The following is a 20,915-nucleotide window of genomic DNA, read 5'->3' on the forward strand; positions in this document are numbered from 1 at the left end:
CCCACCAACCTCTTTCGCCATCGATGCCTTTCTCACAAAAGGAGCGTTAACGACTTGCGAAGTCGACTGAACCACGGAGTGTCCCCTCGAGCCAGTCATGGCGGATACCCGGCGCGTAGTCTCCGCATGCGCTCGAGTTCCACGAGAAATTGGTGTTGCGGGTCGGCGTAGTGGCTAAGGTCTTTCATCTACATTGAGACGATGAGGGACTTTCTGCGGACCTGAATGGGTACATGCAAATGAAAAAGGCCAAGCCAGTTAGCAACGACGAGAACTCAACGAGATGTGGAGGGGTCGGGAGCCGACGCAGCCCCCCCGCCAACTCCACACCTTTCAATTGAACCCCCCCTCCCCCTTCCCCCCCGGTTCAACTGCTCCCAGCTTGTCAACCGTGGGCTTACCCCCAATATGGTGCCTCACGGTCGGCACGGCATGCGAGTGGCCATGCGCAAAACGCGGATTGGCAGAGGCACGGCAGCTGGGCAATTCATAGGGCCGGGGCCCAGCCTCATTTTCGAACGTGACTCGGCGTCGGATGCATCTAAAGCGTGAGTGTGTGTCACGACAGACGTTAGGATAGGCATTCAAGATTAGGTAACCAGAAAGTAGACAGCAGCCCCCCCCCCCCAACTCCACACGTTCTATTGAACCCCCCCTCCCCCTTCCCCCCCGGACAACTGCCATCCCAGCTTGTAAACCCTGGGCCAAGCGACTCCCAAATGTGCCTCACGTTCGTCACGGCAAGCAAGTGCATACGCATCCAAATTGGCATAAGCACGTAAGCTAAAATGTCCAAGGTCGGGCCTAGCCTCATTTTCAATGATGACCCTGCCTCTCCACCTCAAAAGTGCCCACTTGTGTCACGGCCCTCATTTGCAGCAGGCTTCTAGGTTAGGTAACGAGCATGTAACCCAAAGCATGAGCACTGTGTCAGGACGCGTTGCATGGCTTCCACTGAAGCGAGGAACAAGTTTATCCCGGTTCGCAAAACCCGAGCCAAGCGACTCCCAAGTTCGCTTGAGTCGTCTGGACAATCAAGTGCGGAAGATCCAAAAGGATAAAAATAAGGTAAAAAGTGCAAAGTCGGGTTAGTCGTTGCAAAGATGGTCCATCCTCTCCACTCAAAAGCCCACTCGCGGGGGGGGCCTCATGGACAGCAAGCTTCTCGGGTTGTGGACGAGCATGTAACCCAAAGCATGGGTGTGGACAGGTGCGGCGCATTGGTGGAGAAGGATGAACAAGTTTGTCCCGGCAAGGCATGGTGCGAATGCGCCGCGATCTCGGTGGCCAACCTGGGGAACGCCTCAGAATCTCAAGGTGTAGGGCTGAACCTCCAAGGTGAGGGAGGAGGGTCTTGTCAGCGTGCCAGAGGGTTTGTAAATGGAGCCTGTGACTCTTGCATCATCCTGTGTTACCCTATACTTTCACTGGTTGTGGTTCCTTCGGTCTGGGAAAATGGTGCTGCATGCAGAATTGAGTTGCGTGCATCCTTCCTGTTGCGGGCAGCTTCTTGCTGGTCCCATCTCATGTCAGTGAAAATGGAAGGACTGTTGCAAGATTTGGCCTGTGCAGACACAGCCAATGGCCGCCCAACATTAGCTCATCAAGTGGGTATGCTACACCTATTTGGTTTAGAGGGAACTTTTGGCTCTTCTCTGCCCTGGTCGTCTTGTGGGTCTAAAGTGGGTCCTGCCTGGGGACCCAGGGACCCCATTTATCTTCCCATTCCGCTGTGCGCTTCTTGCCCATGCGCAATTCCGCATTGATGCGACAGCTGGGAACACATCGACAAGAAGGCAAGGAGCGGCTCGACTAACTAAGCGAACGCCCTCGCTTGCCGGTCCAATCGTCCGGCCGATCGGGACGTTCATTTTGTGTTTGTGTTCCACTTGTTCCTGTGTACTGGAGTGTGTGCAACAAAGAGCGGGTCTCGAAGCCTCATCTTCAATACCTTCCTCGGCGAAGGATCGGGAGCTGAGAACTTTAACTTTTCCCGACTTCTATATCGAGCAACAGCCAATCGGGCTCTGTCGTTTGTGCGATGCGGCACTGTGCTCTGACATGACTCTTCGAATATCACATATCCGTGCTTCCTGCGCTCTCCTTCCCTAATTCAGTGGTTACCGCAAGTCGAATCCGTCCGTCCGCCCATACAACGACGCATGAAAAGGCACGCTTCCTAGGTAGGCCAGCCAATTCCGTGGGATTGCTGGCGCGGGGGTTACACGCACAGCAACCCACAGTGTCTCACAGCGACATGGAAGAAGCAGCACATCGTTCGTCTCATTTGCGCATGCTTCACAGCTTCAGCACGTTTCTATGTGGGACTGCCAGGATCATCAACTGGGAAGTGATGCAACTTCTGGAAAAGTTCTAGATCCCCCCTGCAAATCTACCCCGGTTCAAGATCGAAAATAACTCCATGTCCATCTCCATGTGCAGACTACACGACACTAGTGTAGTTATGCGAGCTTGAAACGGCTTCTGCGACTCGTGCCATTGAATGCCGCTCATCTGTCCCCGGCCGTGGCCGGTCTGTGCTGCTACCCGTCTGCCGTCATATTGGTTTGGTTGGTGTCCGGGGAATAAGCTTCGTGCACTGCCACACTGGTCCAATGTGACTTGAGAAGTCAACAACCCTGAAGACAGCTGGGACCCTTGGGCATTGGTGCCCACATTCGGGACGACGATCTCTGTCCCAAGATTTCTCCAGGATCCGCAAGTGGCCCACCCGGAGAGGTTATTTTTATTTTTAAACACTGGGCCCGACGACATGGTCCGTCCGACCCCCAAGAACGCCCAATGCCGTGACCTGGCCCAGGTTTGTTTAGTTGATGTTGTATTTCAGCTCGACGGCCCGTCGCCAATGGGATTCGCTGCCCTGCGTGCGACCAGAGCTATTTGTTCCTGAATTAGCCCTCGTGCTTCATCGATGTTGCAGCGCCGCGCGATAAATCCAATGTTCGGGCATGGCTCCCATGTTGGTTCCCGCTTTTATTGTCGTGACAGACTCATACCTCGGTGATAGCGGGGATCGCCGTCATCTACTTGCAGCGATTCATGAAGTGGACGCGGAGCCCGAGGGCACGATCATCAATCCACAGCGGGCATTTGGCGATCTTTGACATACATACAAGGTCTCTGACCGTGACCCCACGTTTGGGACAGGCACGATGCCGAATGGTTGCTAAATACTCCCGGTCAGTTCATTGGCTGCTGCTGGGCAAGTGGACTTTGACTTCCATGTTATGATGCCATGGTTGATTGGGAGCTAAAGCTCTCTCTCATTTGTAGCCTCTAACTGTCAGCTACCAGATAGATCCTTGGGCAATGTGAGAACATGTGTGATTATTCGTTGTAGTGGCCGTGTTCTAAAAACTAACCAAGGAACGGCATCTTCATTAACTAAATCAATGCTTCACCAATATGAGAAAGGGCAACGAAATGCTTCACGATCATAATTGACTTCTAACTACCTAACTGCCATGATCCTAACACGATAGAACTTGGTGGCGTTTTTAGAGGCGGGAAGCTTGGTCGGTCTGAAACGGGACTACGCTAACCGTTTACAGCAAGGTTGGGTCTAAATTTAGGTGACTTCGACATCTGAAAGGCGTGGTGGGTCGGGCGGCGGTGCGCCCCGGTTGACAAGGTCATGGTTGGGATGAACGGTGAACGTCTTTTTGGACGAATACTTGTACAGATCCCGACTTGGCTCAACGCTTTCAACGACAACTGGCACTGCAAGTCCAGTGTCATTCATGAGGGAGGGAAAGGGGATTGCCGCACGCAAGATGCGCATTGGCTGTTTGCGCGGCTGGGCCGTTTTCTTACCTTGGTCGAGGGAGCGGTGGAAAGCATTGAGAGGTCAGTGGTAAGTCAAAATGAACATCGCATCATGAAAATCGCCGACCCTCGCAATTGCCGTTTTCAAAGCCGGGATGCTGATGGAATCAGAGACCGATTTCGCGCGGGTGGGCTGAAATCTGCCTTGCCAAGAACGAGGCGTGAGGCGTGAGGCATGAGGCGTGAGGCGCGACGAGTGCGATGCAACGCTTCACGGTTGTGGCGGCTGGCTTGCCGAAGGGGCGTAAAATGGGCGCCGCTTCACAACAGAACCCTTGGATGCCCGCCACTTTCCCCCCGCTCCCCCCTCCCCACATCGCGATCAGGTTCAAGCCCCGGCACTGCCCATCCTAGCCTAGAGGTCATCAACTGAGGAGAACCTTCAGCCGCAGTTTATCTTTAGCATTGTCGAAGGACCGTGGAAGATCTTTGCCGTTTGCCTGCATCAATCTCGAAATCCTGTTGTTGAGTCCCCCATGCTGCCCGTCCGTGGCCCAGTCGGACTCCATCGGCCGTGATCGATACCCTAGATGCGAGAGTCAGTCTTCCCGGGTGAACTTTACCGTCGGCTGCGGCGGAATGCGCCATCAAGACTTGACTCCTCCGCCCCGACTGCCCAAGGTCTCGTCTCGTCTCGATTTTTACACACCGGAGACGTAAGGCCGCCGGCGTAAAGGCGCTTCCTTCCCCGCCGGTGGGAGACGAGGATATTCGCCGAATTGTCCGTCCCGGACTATTTTGGCGATGAAAATAGCACGACGTCGCAGCCCCCTTCCTGGCAGGTTTCGATGTCCCAATTGCTGATCGTGCGGGCGATCTTTGGTCCGATTTCGCTCGTCTGGCATTCCCCTCCCCCTGGTCATCGCGATAAGGTCCGTGTCCTCTGGCCAAATGCCTCCCCCCCGGACCCATCCCAATGCCAAAATAGCCTGGCGGTGTTGTCGGTTTTGACCGAACCTTCTGCCGAGGCTCGAAATCCGCCAAGAGGCGCTGCGCCGTTGAGGTCCCAAAGAGCGCGTTATCTGTGTCGCTCCGTTCCCGACCTGGTACAAGTTCGATAACAAAACCCCATGCCACCCAAAGGGGTTATCCTGCAAAGGACGCTCGAAGCGGTCAAGGTCCATCGTATTCGAACTGCATGCCGTTTTGGATCCACCTTGGCCGGATGACCTTCCCTTAAAACCCGCCAATGAGCCACCGGGCTTTTGTTGCACCTGCATGGTGTCAGCGCCACAACCAGTCAAGAACCAGCCAAAAGCGTCGCTCGCCCACAACCGGCACGCTCCTTGGTTCCGGGTCGAGATTGGAGGTGCTGCGCTTGGAGCCGAGCAAATCGAAAGAGTCGGGAAGTGTTTCGTGTGTTCCGTGTGTTTCGCCATTTCAATGCCTGGGCAGTGCCGGAGACCATGCCACCATGGATGGTGTGATGTGGTGCATGCCGATTATTGAACATCCATCGATTGCAAATGTCGGGAAAGGCGGCGCGGTGCGTGACTGATCTCAGCGGCTGACTGAGCTCGGTCGTGATTGATGTTTGCAGGTTGCGACACCAGAGATATAAGTATCCCGACTGCTTCCTGTAGGGAATGGCGGTGCAATGGGGGTTTTCTCGTAAAATCAGTGCCTGTTTTGGCCCCAGCGGTGCGAAAAGCTGTTGCCTGCTCGTGGGATGCATCTCAGGTGCTGCTCCGCCTTCTTCTGGCGGCCAAGGATTCTTCAGCAGCGCTTTCTGTTTGCCAGTGCCGCAAATCGGTGTTTCGAAACATGAAACGACTCTCATCGATTCGTCTGAAGCATTTCCGTGCCTCAAAAGTGGACAAGAAGTCGCGGTTTCAAGCTTTGAGAAGCTGGGGTGAAGCATGCCTTTTGTCTGATGTTTTGGCGCTGGGAAGGACCCTCCGTTAAATCCGGTCGCCCTTAGTCAACGCTGACAACGCAGTCCTAGGCCAACTTGGCTGCTGACAGACGGAACGCCACACATCCGGAAGGTGGCAGCAAAAAGCTCCCGATGGCGGGGTGCTCTGGATGTTTAGGAGACCAACACACGGACTTTGTACAACATTTAACACCAAAATATCCGGTGTGCTCCCTCCGCGTTCGCTTCAAAGGCCCGATTCCATTTGGAACATTTGTGATTGGTACGATCAAGAATTAACCGAGGCTGGCATGCAAGGCCACACAGGGAGGCTTGGTTGGGATTTAGACGCCAACTCCATTATTGTACAGGTTCTACACGAGGTGCGCCGCTGGTGCAACTCACAGCTACATATCTAACACGGCGCGGCTGATGCGCCTGGTAACCCACTGGGCTGTAGTGCACCCGCTAATAGAAACCCTGTGATTCCCGTAGCGCCTTCCGTTCCGCCACGCGCCTCTTAAAGCGGATCTCGGCCTGTCTCCGTTCACCACCGTCCACCTTGTGCCCCCTCTTGTCCTCCCACATGCCCTCGGTCACCGAGATACGCGCGCCGCCGTACTTCATGGGCAGCGCATACGGGCCGACGATGGTGCGGACCCCTTGGACCTTGAAGCCGTTGACCAGAACCATGTCCGAGGGCGATACCTCCTCAATCTTCTTTCCGGGCGGCACGTTCACAACACGCCGCACACGGACCAGCGGAGACTTGTCCTCCTCCCGGACCCTCAGCTCCGCAGAACCGTTCTCGATGTGCTTCAGATCGCCACCAATACCGAACTTGCCCTCCCTAAACCGTTGCCTCCACCATAGGAGGTATTTCCTCGTACGTGGAGGCTCGACGCCGAGTTCTCTGAGTTGGTCCGAAGTCAGGGTGAAGAGAGCATCCCACGTGGGGAACTTGGACGCGTGCTGTTTGAGGCCGCGGCCGATCACGGTGAGGAAGGTTTCGACATCGGGGACGAAAGGAATCGGGGCCGGGATCTGGGGAATCTCGGATTGTTGTGTGGACTTATGCGCCCATCGTGCTTGTATCCTGAGCGCAGGGGCGGCGACGGTCGGAGCGACGCAGGGTCGGGATAGGAGCCCGAGAGCGGACTGTACTCGTAGGGACTTCATCCGTGCTGCAAAAAGGGTCAGCGATTGCGGGTATTGGACGGCCAATTGGCTGCGGAAGATGGAGAGATATGGAAATGCGGCTGCTGGACCTAACCTACCTATCGAAGAAGTGGCTCCAAAAGCTAATGGTACCCGCGGGTCATACCACGTCAAGAGGACTGGAGCGCCTCGAATATTGTTCAAGCGTCCAAAACAGGCTGACAAAGTGGGAAAGTTTTCGCAGCCTCGGAATTCTGGTGCCCGAGCCGCGAATGGGTCTTGGCGCAGGTGGGGGCGAGTTCGGTTTCCCCCCGCTCCACATCCGACTTCCCAACAAGAGCCGATCTCCAGGTCACGACGCCGACCAGACATCGACTAGTTATAGAAACCAAACGAAGACTATCTGGAAGCCCAAAGACTTATGTTTATCTAGTTACTTCCTATTACGCTTATTTTTTTTATTTGATTTATTTCAGGCAGTTTCTGCTGTCCTCTCGAGTTCGTCTTTTGGGCCAGAAGATGCACCATCTTTGCTAGCCAATGAATGCGCAAGGCTACAACCGCCAGGCAGTGAGCCGTGGTGAGCTGCACTATCTATTCTCCTCGACCTGACTACCTCTCTTCAGAATACGTTCCCTTGAACATCCAAAACCCAGTCTACTGATCTTCTACGTGCACCCGCCGCGCCAGGCTCAATTCAAATCGTCAAACCTCGATTCAATTCTTCAGCCCTTTTTGTATCAATCCATCAAGGATATAAGTCTGCGGAACCCAGAGATATCTGGGATATATATCCGTGTTCATACTCGGTCATCTACCTTGCCACATCAAGCAAATTCTTTTCTTCTTCCTTCCACGTGATCACCAACCACCCCGCCGCCGTTCATCGCAAAATAACCCGGGTTGGATTCACGAGATACGATGGCCGGCACCAAAGCAAACGGGAAGTCGAAGTCCCAAGGGCGGCCGGACGTCGCCGCAATGACTAGATCCGATCATATTGCAGCGTTTCTGGAATGCATCGGATCTATGCCCAGTCAACAGCCTACATCCCGGCCCAGAAAGCGTGCCAGAACAACCAGAGTTGTCGACTCAATATGCATTGCTCGGGAAAGACTTTTCGTCACTTACAGCGATATGGATGCTTCCCAGTCAAGTTCAACTATCACACGGACAGATGCGGGGCAACTTGTCGATATCCGGCTTTGCAGGATGGATTCCGAAATTCCAGACGCCGGCGGCTGGCAATTGAGCCTCAAGCCACGGGCCAACTATCGCGGCCGTCGGTTTGTGTTGAAGCTCCCTTTAGATGATGCCACCGTTACACAAGGCTTGAAGACCGCTTTGCGTGTGGCGGAAGCCCATGCGTCGAACCCCGGGGAAGAAAGCTGCCTCTGGGCTGGCGTGGATCTTTCTGTGCGACAGATCAGAGAGTCGATTGAGCTACGCTTATCAACAGAAGTGAGGTGGAACGAGAGACTGACGGTTTGGGGAAGCGACCGATCAAAGTTGAATTTGCAACAAACACTGCGAGACGAAGCCCTTGAGACATGGTACCCGCACCTCCACCAGGCCACCAGCAAGCCACACTCATGGTCCCCGCAAGATTTCTATGAAGCCGCATGTGTTCCCAGCAAAGATGAGCTAGATGCGGAGGTCTCGGCTATGGAAATCGCAGGGCTGGAAGCTGTCTTGTACCCGTTCCAACGTAGGGCCGTCCAATGGCTTCTGCGACGGGAGGGCGTGCAGTGGCATCGAGACGCCCCAAGCAAGCAAACCGCCATCCGGCCTTTTATTCCGCCGGTATCACCCGACCTTCCGGTTTCCTTTGCCGGTGCCAAAGACGCCGACGGTAACACAATCTATATCAGCCCTTTACTCGGCGCTGCCACCAAGGATACATCTATCTTCCAGCCTTTCCAAGTTCTCCGCGGTGGCATTCTCGCCGAGGAGATGGGACTCGGGAAGACATTGGAGATGATCGCGCTGATACTTTTGCATCAGCGGCCCGAGTCCCCTCCCATGGTCTTTGACCCTAATTTGGGCCGGGAACTCCTCACCACCTCAGCGACCCTCATTGTCGCACCCTCGTCCCTCCTTGACCAATGGCTTTCCGAGCTAAATCGACATGCCCCAGGCCTCAAGGTCGTGTTTTATCCTGGTATCAAAGAAATGGCCAAGCTAAAGGGCGAGAACGAGTTATCTGTTGAGAAACTGGCCGAACAGAATGTGGTAGTCACCACCTACGATGTTCTCAGGAAAGAAATATGGGCAGCTTCAGACGAGCCGACCCGTTCCATGCGCAACGAGCAGCAATACGAACGGGTCAAGTCCCCTCTCGTCCAGCTTTCGTGGTGGAGGGTGTGTATTGACGAAGCTCAAATGGTTGAGAACTGGGCAAACAATGCGGCGAAGCTCGCAAGGAAGATCCCCCGTATTAATGCTTGGGGTGTCACGGGTACGCCGGTCAAGGACGACATCCAAAAAGGTACCTAGCAATCACGCTCCCATACTCCTAGTGAAGTAAACTGACTTTGGGCCTGTAGACCTTCGCGGCCTGCTACTCTTTTTACGGCACGAACCGTACGCATCGGACACCAAGACCTGGAATTTTCTCACTACTTTCGACAAAGAGTCTTTTCGCAAGATTTTCAACTCGATATCTATGCGCCACAGCAAGAGTTTAGTGAGGAACGAGATTGACATCCCACCACAAAAGCGCTACGTCATCACCATGCCGTTTACCGCCGTTGAGGACCAGCATTACCAGAGTCTTTTTGAGGAGCTCGCTGGGACATGCGGCTTGGACGCCCGAGGCAACCCCCTGCAGGCCGATTGGGACCCCGAGGACCCTGAAGTACAGCGCTCCATGCGCGTAGCTCTTGATCGGCTTCGTCAGACTGTCCTACACCCCGAAGTTGGAAACAGGAATCGACGTGGCCCCGGGCAGAAAACCGGCCCCATGAGAACCGTCGCCGAAGTACTCGACGCCATGCTCGAGCAAACAGATAGCTCCGTGAGAACGGATCAGCGGGCTTTTCTCTCTGCTGGACTGCTAAAGGGGCAAATTCTTGCCTGCCAGGGACGGGAGCAAGAGGCGCTCGACGTTTGGCGAGAGGTTGCAGCAAAGTGCTCAGAATTGGTGGATGAAGGCCGGGCTCAGCTGGAACAAGAAATACAAGAAGCTCGTCGGGCGAAATCAGGCGAAGATAGCGAGACAAACAGTGATGGGGAAGATCGTGAAGATGCTGTGCCACAACGGGTGGGAGAAGCCAGACGCCGGCTGCGGTTGTCGCTCGAGGTTCAGCACAAAGCAGTTTTCTTCTGCGCAAATGCGTATTTCTCTATTAAAACCAACAAGGAGATGACGGCGCCCGACTCGGACGAGTTCAAGCGTCTAGAGAAATTGGAGGTCGAGGCGTATGATCGCGCCAAGGATATCAGAAGAGAGATTTTGCGAGAGGTAGGTTGTATTTCTCCACAGAAGCAACGAAGTCGTCCCCGACCAGAAACTCAGCTAACGATATTACAGAGTCACGGCAAAGCTGCGAAACTCATGGGCCGGCTTATGAAAGCTGCGGTAGAGCAATCGTTCGCGGTTGTTCCGGCCTTCGAGCCTATCGACCTGAGCGGTATCGAGAGCCGAAGGATTGCCGATGGCCTCGAGGAGCTCTTCGCGGGGTTAAATGAACAAGCCGCTGAAATTGACGATTGGCGTGAACACGTTATTCAACTTCTTCTCAAGCCCCTAGTTGACGAGGAAAATGACGAGATCACTGGCGAGGAGTACGAGCAATCAGCCAAGCTTCAGGATGAAATCCTGGTCTACCTCCAAATATTACGGACGGCAATTGCATACAGGAATTCCTCGATAACGGGACAAAAGAACTTTTTGGTGGAGCATGAAACGAAGGCAGCGGCTAGGAGGGCAAGGGCGGGAGAAGGACCACTCCCCGGGATGTTCCTCGCGTTATTGGGGTTCTGCGAGCAGGTCAAGCCGCCCTTTGTCGAAGGGGACCCCTTAACATCTGTGCGGGGGTTGGTCTCGGAGTTGCGTGCGCTGTCAGCAAAGCTCCAACACGACGCAGGGGCGGGATCATCCAGATCCGCGAGGGAGCTCGCCGTTGTTTCGGTGTTATTGACGGCAACAAGCGGCGCGCAAAAAGAACAAACCAGGGCTGTTACGGCCATGGAGAAGGAAACTGAGCGTTTTATGGATACGCTGAATGCTCGGATCGAGTATTACCGACAACTGCAAGAGGTCTCGGACACAGTTGCCGAGTACGAAGGCTCGTTGGAGCCTGATGAACTTAATGCTGCTCTAATTGAGGCCGAGAAGTACGAGGAGAGGCTGGAGAAGCAGCTTGATGCTGGCAAGTCGAAGCACCGTTACCGTAAGTACTTCCGCGATGGAAAATCGTGGGATACCACTGACAGTAAGCAGTTGTCTTTCTCAAGCACGAGGAATCAAACTCGGGTGAGCAACGAATGTGTATCATCTGCCAATCAAACTTCGAGGTTGGCGTCTTGACAGTCTGCGGCCATTTGTTTTGCAAAGAGTGCATCACATTTTGGCTACGGGCGCATCGAAACTGCCCCATGTGCAAAAAGAAGCTTCATCAGTACAACCTTTACGATATCACACTTAAGCCCCAGGAACTCAGGGTGCATTCAGAGAGGCAGCAGGCAAGTGGCGACAGCGGAAAGGACGAGCAGACGGCGCCGTCCAAGAAAGTCTCCGCCATTTACAGCGATTTCTCTGCCGACCAGTTGGCCGTGATCAAGAACATCGACCTGGACGGTCCGAGTTTCACGACGAAGGTGGACATGCTGACACGCCATCTCATGTGGCTGAGAGACTTCGACCCTGGGGCCAAGTCCATCGTATTCTCCCAATACAAGGAATTCCTGGACGTCCTCGCGCTTGCCTTCCGAAGGTACCGCATTGGCTACACGTCGTTCGACAAGGCACACGGCATCGCCATCTTCAAGGAGGACCCCGGCACCGAAGTCTTCTTGCTGCACGCGCGGGCACACGCCAGCGGGTTAAATCTAGTCAACGCCAACCACGTGTTTTTGTGCGAGCCGCTGCTCAACACGGCGCTGGAGCTGCAGGCCATCGCCCGGGTCGACCGCATCGGCCAGCAGCACGGGACGACGGTGTGGCTATACATTGTCGACGGCACGGTGGAGGAGTCCATCCACGACCTTTCAGTACAACGGCGCATGGAGCACATGGGTGAGAATACGAAGAGCAAGTCGAAGGAGTCGTCGTCTGAGCCGCTGGATGCGCAGCTGGACGAGGCCAACGCGCTGGAGATGCAGCAGGCGAATCTGTCAAAGCTGATGGGCAAGGACGGCATTTTGGGGGAGGCGGTGGATAAGGATGCTTTGTGGACGTGTTTGTTTGGACACTTGTATCCGAAGGGGAGGCAAGGGGAGAGGCAGGAGGAAAGGGACCCCGCGAATCCTGAGATTCGCCGGCTGCTCACTATCAACGCAGCGGAGAGGCGGATAGAGGAGGAGAATTAAGAGAGGGCTAATCTAGGTAATAGGGGATTGAGGGGATAACCAAGTAGAGAGAGATCCGGGAGGTTGGATTAATGATTGTGATGAGAAATTAATAAATAATTAATAGATCGCGGTTCCCATAACTGTTGTGAAACTTGGTTTCCAGGCTTTTCTCAATCAGGTGCCGTCACTGTGGTTATTGTCCCGGCTGTCAATGGGTGTTAGTTGCGCAACAAGCCAACAAGGGGTAACGGCTCTAATTACGTCACGATACGCTGATTGATACCGTACGGCGTAATTATCCCCTGCCCAATACCTATCGCGAACGCCGCGCATGCCCATAAGCTTGAACTTGGCACCGCCCGGGCATCATACGGCGGACCGAGTATTCGTATAGTACTAATCATCGCAACACCCCGTCCGCTCTTTAGCAATCCACATTTTACCAATGGCATAACGACGTAACGAGACGACGACTCGACCTGTACATACATTACATGATTACCAACCTTTCAACCCACCCGGCCTGTATCCCCCGACAACACCACGAACAAACGAACAGCCATGGCTACCGCAACGCGAAGAGGCCCCGGCCCCGGCCATGCGCCGAGGACGAGCATCCTCCAGACACTACAAGCCACCGAGATGATAGACAGCAAACCCGTCCTCCCAGCCGGTATGCTCCCAACCCAATCCATTCGTCTCCTCTCCCCTCTCCCCCCTTCCCCCCACCCAACCACCCACCACTAACCAAACCCACCCATCTTACTCCAAAACACAGAAATCCTCGCCACCATTCTCGACCACCTCCCCGTCGCCGACCAGCTGCGCTTCGCCCGCGTCTCCCGCCGCATGCGCGAGATGGTCTACGACGACTCCCGCTGGGTCGCCCGCCTGCGCGCCCTCGGCTGCTGGGACGAGGCCGCCGCCCGCAGGCGCTTCGAGGAGGTCATGCTGGCTAGGAGGAGGGCCGCTTCGACGGCTACGAATGCTACGAATGCTAGTGGGGGTGGGGGAGTTGGGGGGGTGGAGGGTGGGGGGGGGGGTGAGGATGGGATTGGGATGGGGGGGGTGAGGCTGGGGAGATGGTTGTTCGATGCGGGGTTGGAGGAGGAGAGGACGAGGAAAGAGGCGGAACTGAAGAAGGCAAGGGAGCAGCAGCAGGTGCAGGAGGTGGCGGATGGGTTTGAGACCATGAAGGTTGGGGGGACGACGGCGCGCGCGCCACACCACCCCCACCAGGATCCGTCGACAGACCCGGAAGCGCTGTTGCGGGTTATAAAGAATGCGAAGAGCGTGCGCGGCTTGGCTAGGCAGGAGTACGGCAAGATCTATGGCGCGCTGGCGCCTTTCTACTTCGACCTCGTCCGCGCCAAGACACACACCGATCCGCTCGTGTTCAAGGTGTTCCGCGACCCGGAGCGCCAGGCCCAGATGCTGGCGAATTTGCGGACATTTGCTAAGAGTGATTGGTCGCAGGGCGCGCAGAAGAGGGAGGAGAAGGTGGACACGATGACGGGGATATTTGAGAGCGCCGTGCTGCGCGAGTTTGAACAGGGGTATGAGTTTTGGGACGTCGACGGGCGGATGAACAAGTACGCCCACGTGCTGGCGCTGCTGAACGGGAGCAGTGCCGCCGTCGAGCTGTTCATCCAGAAGCACCCTGTTTTTACCGACCGCGAGGTGCTGGCCAACTCGATGGACTGCGTCAACCAGGCGCTGGCGGATAGCATAACGCTGGAACCGTCACGGCGCTTTTTTGAGGTGCTCACGCGGAAGGTGAACGAGCAGGCGGGGATTATCGAGCGAATATTCCCGAACCCGGTGCATGTGTTTTGGGTGTTTGTCGACAAAGTTCGGGAAGATGTCGTCATGGAGTACGCTACGCCCCTATTCGATGAGACACATGAGAGGAGTATACCGTCGTATTTGAGGGCGGTTTCTGGTATTTTTGAGCAGACGCTGCAGTTCTTGCGGACGCTGACGCCACCGAAAGGGGCAGACGTGGACCAGGAGGCGAGGGCGAAGGAATTGGTGCTCAAAGCGTTTGAGCCGCATCTTGACCTGTATCTGCAGGATGAGATCGACGAATTTGCTAGGCAGGCGGAGGAAGAGGTTGGTGAATGGGAGAAGAAGTTGTCGGAGCAGGACGCCAGCGCCGAATCGTTCTACATGGCAAACTTTACAAATCGGCAAGCGGATAAGAAAGACTTTTTGACATCGTTCAAGAAGGTCGTTATGATGCCCGTAACGGTGCTCCCGACGACGTTGACGACCTTTTCATTACCCGGCCTTCCACTCGGGTCGCCGTTCGCGAGCAAGCCGGCAGCGGCGAGCGCCAATGGCAGCATCGCGGCGGCGGATTTAAGCCAGCAGGATTCTCGCGCACAGTCTCCTGCCCCATCAATACAAGCGGCAGTTGATCGCAGTAGCAGCCCGATGCCGGGCAAGGCGCCAACTGATGAGCTAGCAGCCAAGGCGGCACTCATGACATCGAGGTTAGAAGGCATCAAATCTCTCTTCAGCATTGAAGTGGCACTGAGCCTGGTGCACTCGGCCAAGGCGAGCCTAGGGCGCGTTGCCGTGTTCATCCAACTCGGCGGACAAGCCGGCGGCGAGGCGCGCGAGCAGTGCGAAGCCATCTTCGTCGCACTACTGCGTATCCTGGGCAGCAAGCACGTCAAGCCGGGGTTCGACAGGGCCGTGGCGCACCTGTCGCAGTACAACCCCCGCGAGGTAAGCGAGCACGACAAGGGCGGCGTGGCGCCGCTGGTGACCTTCATCGAGCTGGTCAACGTGGGCGACCTCATCTCGCAGATGATCGACGTCTTCTACGAGCAACAGCTCGCCGGGCCCAAGATCGCGGACCGTAACGATTTCCTCGACCCCGCCGGCCTGGCCAAGAAGAAGTTCGAGCAGATGCTCGACGAGAGCGTCGCCGCCGGCCTCAACAAGGGCATCGACGTGCTCATGGACGAGGTCGAATACCTCTGCGCGACAACCCAGCTACCGACCGACTACAACCCGGGGGCAGCCACAGCCAGCACGCCAGACCCCGCCTCCTCCACAACCTCCTTCGAGAAGCGGGCGTCAACACTACCAGGCACACTAGACATGGACATCGGGCCGACGCGGACGGCGCAGCGGATTCGCGAGCTCGTGGCATCGCACACGTCGATGCTGGTGGGCAGCACGGACAAGTCGATGCTGGACGTGTTCAACGGCGAGGTGGGGCTGCGGCTGTTCACGGCCGTGTGTAAGCACCTCAAGCGGCAGCGCGTCAGCACCGAGGGCGCCATCAAGCTCATCGCCGACATGAACCTCTACTTTGAGTACGTCCGCACCCTGCGCAACCAGGACCTGCTCGCCTACTTCAAGGCCCTGCGCGAGCTGAGCCAGATCTACTTGATCGATGCGCGCCATGCCAAGGAGATGGCCACGATTATTGCGGATGGGGATCGGTTTGGGGGGATTTTTAGGGCGGAGGAGGTTTATGAGTATGCGGAGAGGAGGGCCGACTGGTATCAGGTTAGGAAGGATGTCGAGAGGGCCATGTACGGGTTGGAGTGCTGTTTGATGTAGAGGGGTTTGGCTGCACGAGGGGTATGGATATACAAGTAACGCTTCACGAATCGGTTGGGGATAGAGAAAAACGGTACCTGTTCTTGGTTTAAAGCGATGATGAACGAGCCTGGCGGCTCCTTTTTATGTATGAGCTTTGGCCTCCTAGAATAAAAACAACTCCTTTTTCCATGTGCCATCCCGTTGAACACCAGGCCCCAACGCCGGATTTGATATGATTATTATACTCCAGACACCGCCCCATAAATGGCAAAATCCAACCCTGCTAAGTTGTTTCAGTCCGGCCTACTTGGCCTGCCCAAAATCCAACTTCCTCGCGACCTTGGCGCCGCGCGAAGCAGCATCCTCCTCGAGAATCCCATTCCGCCGCTTCAAATCCGCGCCCATCTTCTCCTCACCCGCACCGCCCGACTTGCGCGGCAGATCCTCCTTCTTGGTCGGCTTGGGATCGGTGCGCCACCAGCGGTGCTGGAGCATCTCGCGGGCGGTGATGCGCTTCTTGGGGTCGAGGGCGACGGTCTTGACGAGCAGGTCGACGCCGTCGGCGCCCACGGCGCCGAAGCGCGTCATGTAGGCGTCCTTGCCCCACACGGCCACCACGTCGCTCGGCACCGTGTACTCGCGCAGCTGGGTCACCCCCGGCCAGACCTCCTCCGTCGGCGTGCCGATCTGCTTGCAGATCAGCGCGATCTGCTCCACCTCGGTGTTGCCAGCCAGGAAGGGCGCGCGGATGATTAATTCTGCGAACACCATGCCCACCGACCACACGTCGACGGCGCCGCCGTAGTGCCGCGCGCCGAAGAGCAGTTCCGGGGGGCGGTACCACCGCGTGATGACGTTGGCGGTCATGCGCCGGCCGGGGTCGGCGAAGCCGCGCGCCAGGCCGAAATCGGCGAGCTTGACTTCGCCGTCGGCGGCGATGAGTAAGTTGTTGGGCTTGATGTCGCGGTGTAGGACGAAGTTGTCGTGGCAGAACCATACCGCCCGCGTCAGCATCCCCATCCAGGCCTTGATGTCGCCCGCGCCGTACCGCACGCGGTCCACGTCGCGGATCAGCATCTCGAGATCGCCGAGGGGGAGGTACTCGAGAACCAGGTTAAGGTTCTGGTCCTTGGAGCTGAAGACGGATAGGAGGGAGATGATGTTGGGGTGGTGCAGCTCCCGCAGGTATTTGAGTTCGCGCACCGCGTCGGGCGCCATGCCGTCCTGATATTGTTGTTGTACCTTGATCTTTTTGATGGCTACCAGCAGGGAGGGGTCGCGGCGCGAGTGGCCAAGGTAGACGTTGGCGTACGTGCCCTCACCGAGCTTCTTGCCCTTGATGTATTTGCGCTTCTCGTCCTCGTTGAGCTGTTCGATCGGATCGAGGGTTATCATGGCCGGGGTGCTCCCGTCGGCTGGCGGCGCGGGGCGGTTGAGGTTGTGGATGAGGCGGGGGGTGCCATTGCCGCCGTTAGAGGAGGGCACGGTGGATGGGACGGCGGAGGGTTGACGTTTGAATGGTGAAGATGTTGCGCGGGCGGTTTGGAGGGCGTCGGAGGTGGGCGCGACAAGCGGTGAGACGGCCATCTTGACGGCGGTGCCGTCGCGTGCGGTCGGTATTGGAACGGTAAGGGTACTGTGTGTTTCGGCGATGTTGAAAGAAGGTTACATGGAATTGCGAGCGAATCGGAGAAACCAGGGGCCTGGAGAACCCGGGGGCGCCAAGGCTAGAACTCGACTAGGGGCTTAAAGCAACGCTAACTCCGATGATCTCCGAGAAGCCAACCACAGCCATTAGCAGCAAGTTTGTAGCACATCATTCTGACTGCAGGGCCGATCAGGGAATCAAACATCTCAAATCGTAGAATTGCGCCGAGACACAAACAGTAAAAAGAACGGCGAGCAAAGGTGAAGTCTCACACTTACGCGGCCTCGGGTCTTGGCCGTGGCTTGAGCATGTGTAAGAAGCTTTATCTCTTTAACTAGGTAGTTCTTTGTTGTCAGCGGACAGCAACTAATTAGAGGGTTAGGTGCCGAAATCACAGCCCAGAGCCCCAAAAGACTGCCACGCCAAGCCAACTTTGCTCACCCTTGCTACGTCACAGCCGGGCTGACGTCACGCCTTTCGGCATCTCCAAACCGTCCGAACACCCGATCGTGTTCCTTTTCTAGACAATAATCTTCGCCCAACTGTATCTTAGAGACACGCGGCAGTCGTGGCGTCTAGCATAAATTAGAGGCTGTGCATATTCAGTCCCAACTCGGAATGTTGTGAGACAATCACACCGCAGACTCGCTGCCAACAGCTTTTCTTGGGATGTTTAAAATCTTAGAAAAGGGAACGGAATTGTTAGGTAACTAGTTAGACTCGGCTGCCTGTTTCACTCAACAATCCTCCCGATCCTGGAGTGCAAAACCGGGCCGGGCCAGCGTTGCAACCAACACGGCATTAAGGTCCTCCTTTTGCGTCACTCGCGGATCCCTCCAAAACTCCGAACCTTTCTGGCCAAGATTTCACGAGAAGCCATCTTGAATCTTTAATCTTCCTTTTATCTTTTTAACCTTGGGGTGGGATTCTCGCCCATTGAGATCTCACCGTCCCATCTTCGCCCACCCACTACTTGCGATCAACTTATCCATTCGCGACTCTTTAGGGCCATTAAAATGATTCGCTTATCATACTGGGTACGCCCTAGCCCCTTGCACCTTGCTACCTACTCCTAACCCGATGATTCTAGGTAACTCCCATCCTCGCCGGCCTCGTCTGGCTTGCGACTCTCTTGGCTCTCCTGCTCTATTGGATCGTCTCTGAGAACAGCGTCCACTACTCTTCCATGTCCGAGTTCCAACGGATCGCCTACATCAGTGACATTGGCGCATCCGACCTGAAACCACTGTTCGTTACCGGCCTGTGTTCCTCACCACCGTGCTTCTCGATATCTCGTTCGCTTCCGACCGATGGCTGCGCCACAAGGGCCGCCTGGCCCCTAACACGACGACCGGCGAGAAGGTGCTCTCGGGGTTATCCATCGGGTTCGCAATCATCGGCACCGCCGGCCTCATCCTGCTGAGCATCTTCGACACGGCGTGGCAAACCCCACCCTTGCACAACATCTTTCTTCCTGCTCTTCATCGCCGGATACGTGATATCCGCAATCTTTATCTGCTGGAGAATACCAACGGCCTAGGAAATGCGTAAGCCACCCCCATTCCTCCTTTTTCAAGACCCCCTCCACCCTCCACCACCCCAACCATCACCCCATCCCACTCCACCCCACCCAACCAAACACGTAGCATAACCCACCCAGGCTACCGCGAGCACCGCATCTTGCGCCTCTCCTTTTGGATTAAGCTCACCTTCGTCATCATCGAGGTGCTGCTGGCCATCGCATTCGTCTCCTGCACCTTCACCCGCCACTACAACGCCGGCGCCGTGCTCGAGTGGGTCATCGCCTTCATCTTCTCCGCCTACGTCTTCTCCTTCTACGTCGACCTGTACCCGGCCGCCGCCACCAAGCACGCCCCGCATCCCTTGCGTCCGGGCAAGCAGCAGCACCAAGAGAAGCAGCTTAGTGGTGGTGTTGGTGGTGGGGTGCCGACGGCGGCGGCGGCGCCCACGATGCGTCTGACGCGCGGGGATCGGGAGGCCCTGCCTCGGCCGTATAGCGCGGCGGGGGACATGGAGGAGGGGGCGTCGAGCGAGGCGACTCTGAATGGGGCTGCTGTTGCTGCGCCGGGGAATGGGGCGTCGTTTGAGGCCGTCAGGGTCGCGCAGGGGAGGAGGTCCGGGTCGAGGAGTCGCGCGTTGGCGAGTAACTTTTAGAAGGGGCCCAGGTGGGATGGTTGGAGGAATGAGTATATATACACATATGTAATTGATGACGGTTTGGGGGTGGTGGGTTTGGGGTTACAAGGCGTTGGGGGGGGGCAAGCGAGATCTGGGAATGGATCTCCAGGGGGGCATGGGTTGGATATTTTGCTTGCATTGCATGCATGGTCGGCCAGGTATTTGGCAGGCTTAGAGCCGATACGGCACATATTATACCATTTCATTACATGTAGAAAACCAAAACCACTGGTCGTATGCTTGTTGAGCATTTAATTGTTGTCCTGGGCAGTAACGTCACCTCATGTAGACCCTAAAGGGGTTTCGTGGCCGGCTACTTCAACACTTGAATCAAAATGCGTGATAGCATACCGTTCGCAAACACATCCCAACAAATAAATAATCCACACCCTGCGCCCAAACATGTCATGCAAGCCATCCAAGCTGCGTCGATCAAATCATACTTCGTACATACATACCCCCACCCCCCACCCAGCCTCCGATCCCCCTTGCCGGTCCTTGGCCCTCTTCTTAGATACGCCTACCCAGGTTAACCTGCATTATCGAATCCGCTGAACCACTGCATAATATAACCCAACTAATGAGCGGGGTATTGTTAGTGATCCAATGGATCTTCTTCAGATCCTTTTCATCTGCGCGTAAACTGCTGCTCTTCGACAAAGAAACCCAACGACTCCGCTCGGAGGAATAGATAGCCGGATCACAGAACCACCCATCTCATATTTCCTGACGGAACCTGCCTATAAGCCTCAGCGCACCATACTGGATAATGATTCTCCAACTTGAGCCTGCCTGTCGCGCCACCCACGTCACTAAGCCTTGGCAGAACGCCTCAGACCGTTGCTCTGGTTAGTCCTGTTACAGGTGCGGCTGCCAGTGGCCATGATCTCGGTGGCCAACCTGGGGAACGCCTCAGAATCTCAAGGTGTAGGGCTGAACCTCCAAGGTGAGGGAGGAGGGTCTTGTCAGCGTGCCAGAGGGTTTGTAAATGGAGCCTGTGACTCTTGCATCATCCTGTGTTACCCTATACTTTCACTGGTTGTGGTTCCTTCGGTCTGGGAAAATGGTGCTGCATGCAGAATTGAGTTGCGTGCATCCTTCCTGTTGCGGGCAGCTTCTTGCTGGTCCCATCTC

The 20,915-nt window shown here is 56.0% G+C and overlaps 7 protein-coding genes across 7 annotated transcripts in view; 4 read left to right on the forward strand and 3 right to left on the reverse strand.

The window, feature by feature from the left end:
- The window catches only part of CHGG_07207 (uncharacterized protein), a gene marked incomplete at both ends in the record, with an annotated part of 1,284 nt that extends 1,185 nt beyond the window's left edge, over nt 1–99 (reverse strand). The window contains one exon of the mRNA XM_001224862.1: nt 6–99. Within this exon, the coding sequence (XP_001224863.1) occupies nt 6–99 (94 nt within the window). The remainder of the gene's footprint in view (nt 1–5) is intronic.
- A 1,097-nt stretch (nt 100–1,196) lies between these two features.
- On the forward strand, nt 1,197–1,681 carry CHGG_07208 (uncharacterized protein; the record flags this gene model as incomplete). The annotated part of the gene is made up of 2 exons (XM_001224863.1): nt 1,197–1,338; nt 1,638–1,681. The coding sequence occupies 2 exons, from the start codon at nt 1,197–1,199 to the stop codon at nt 1,679–1,681; spliced, it is 186 nt and encodes a 61-aa protein (XP_001224864.1).
- Nucleotides 1,682–6,169: 4,488 nt separating this feature from the next.
- CHGG_07209 (uncharacterized protein) lies at nt 6,170–6,880 on the reverse strand (the record flags this gene model as incomplete). The annotated part of the gene is made up of 1 exon (XM_001224864.1): nt 6,170–6,880. The coding sequence occupies one exon, from the start codon at nt 6,878–6,880 to the stop codon at nt 6,170–6,172; it is 711 nt and encodes a 236-aa protein (XP_001224865.1).
- Nucleotides 6,881–7,840: 960 nt separating this feature from the next.
- Nucleotides 7,841–12,391, forward strand: CHGG_07210 (uncharacterized protein; the record flags this gene model as incomplete). The annotated part of the gene is made up of 3 exons (XM_001224865.1): nt 7,841–9,347; nt 9,406–11,253; nt 11,304–12,391. The coding sequence occupies 3 exons, from the start codon at nt 7,841–7,843 to the stop codon at nt 12,389–12,391; spliced, it is 4,443 nt and encodes a 1,480-aa protein (XP_001224866.1).
- Nucleotides 12,392–12,934: 543 nt separating this feature from the next.
- CHGG_07211 (uncharacterized protein) lies at nt 12,935–15,952 on the forward strand (the record flags this gene model as incomplete). The annotated part of the gene is made up of 2 exons (XM_001224866.1): nt 12,935–13,046; nt 13,152–15,952. 2 exons carry the CDS (start codon nt 12,935–12,937, stop codon nt 15,950–15,952), a joined length of 2,913 nt encoding a protein of 970 aa, XP_001224867.1.
- Nucleotides 15,953–16,237: 285 nt separating this feature from the next.
- On the reverse strand, nt 16,238–17,521 carry CHGG_07212 (uncharacterized protein; the record flags this gene model as incomplete). Its single annotated transcript, XM_001224867.1, has 1 exon — nt 16,238–17,521. The coding sequence occupies one exon, from the start codon at nt 17,519–17,521 to the stop codon at nt 16,238–16,240; it is 1,284 nt and encodes a 427-aa protein (XP_001224868.1).
- A 1,077-nt stretch (nt 17,522–18,598) lies between these two features.
- Nucleotides 18,599–19,757, forward strand: CHGG_07213 (uncharacterized protein; the record flags this gene model as incomplete). Its single annotated transcript, XM_001224868.1, has 3 exons — nt 18,599–18,619; nt 18,673–18,830; nt 19,229–19,757. 3 exons carry the CDS (start codon nt 18,599–18,601, stop codon nt 19,755–19,757), a joined length of 708 nt encoding a protein of 235 aa, XP_001224869.1.
- Between the last annotated feature and the right edge of the window lie 1,158 nt (nt 19,758–20,915).

Source organism: Chaetomium globosum, genomic scaffold, assembly GCF_000143365.1.
Source record: "Chaetomium globosum CBS 148.51 scaffold_5 genomic scaffold, whole genome shotgun sequence".
Taxonomy (NCBI): Eukaryota; Fungi; Ascomycota; class Sordariomycetes; order Sordariales; family Chaetomiaceae; genus Chaetomium; species Chaetomium globosum.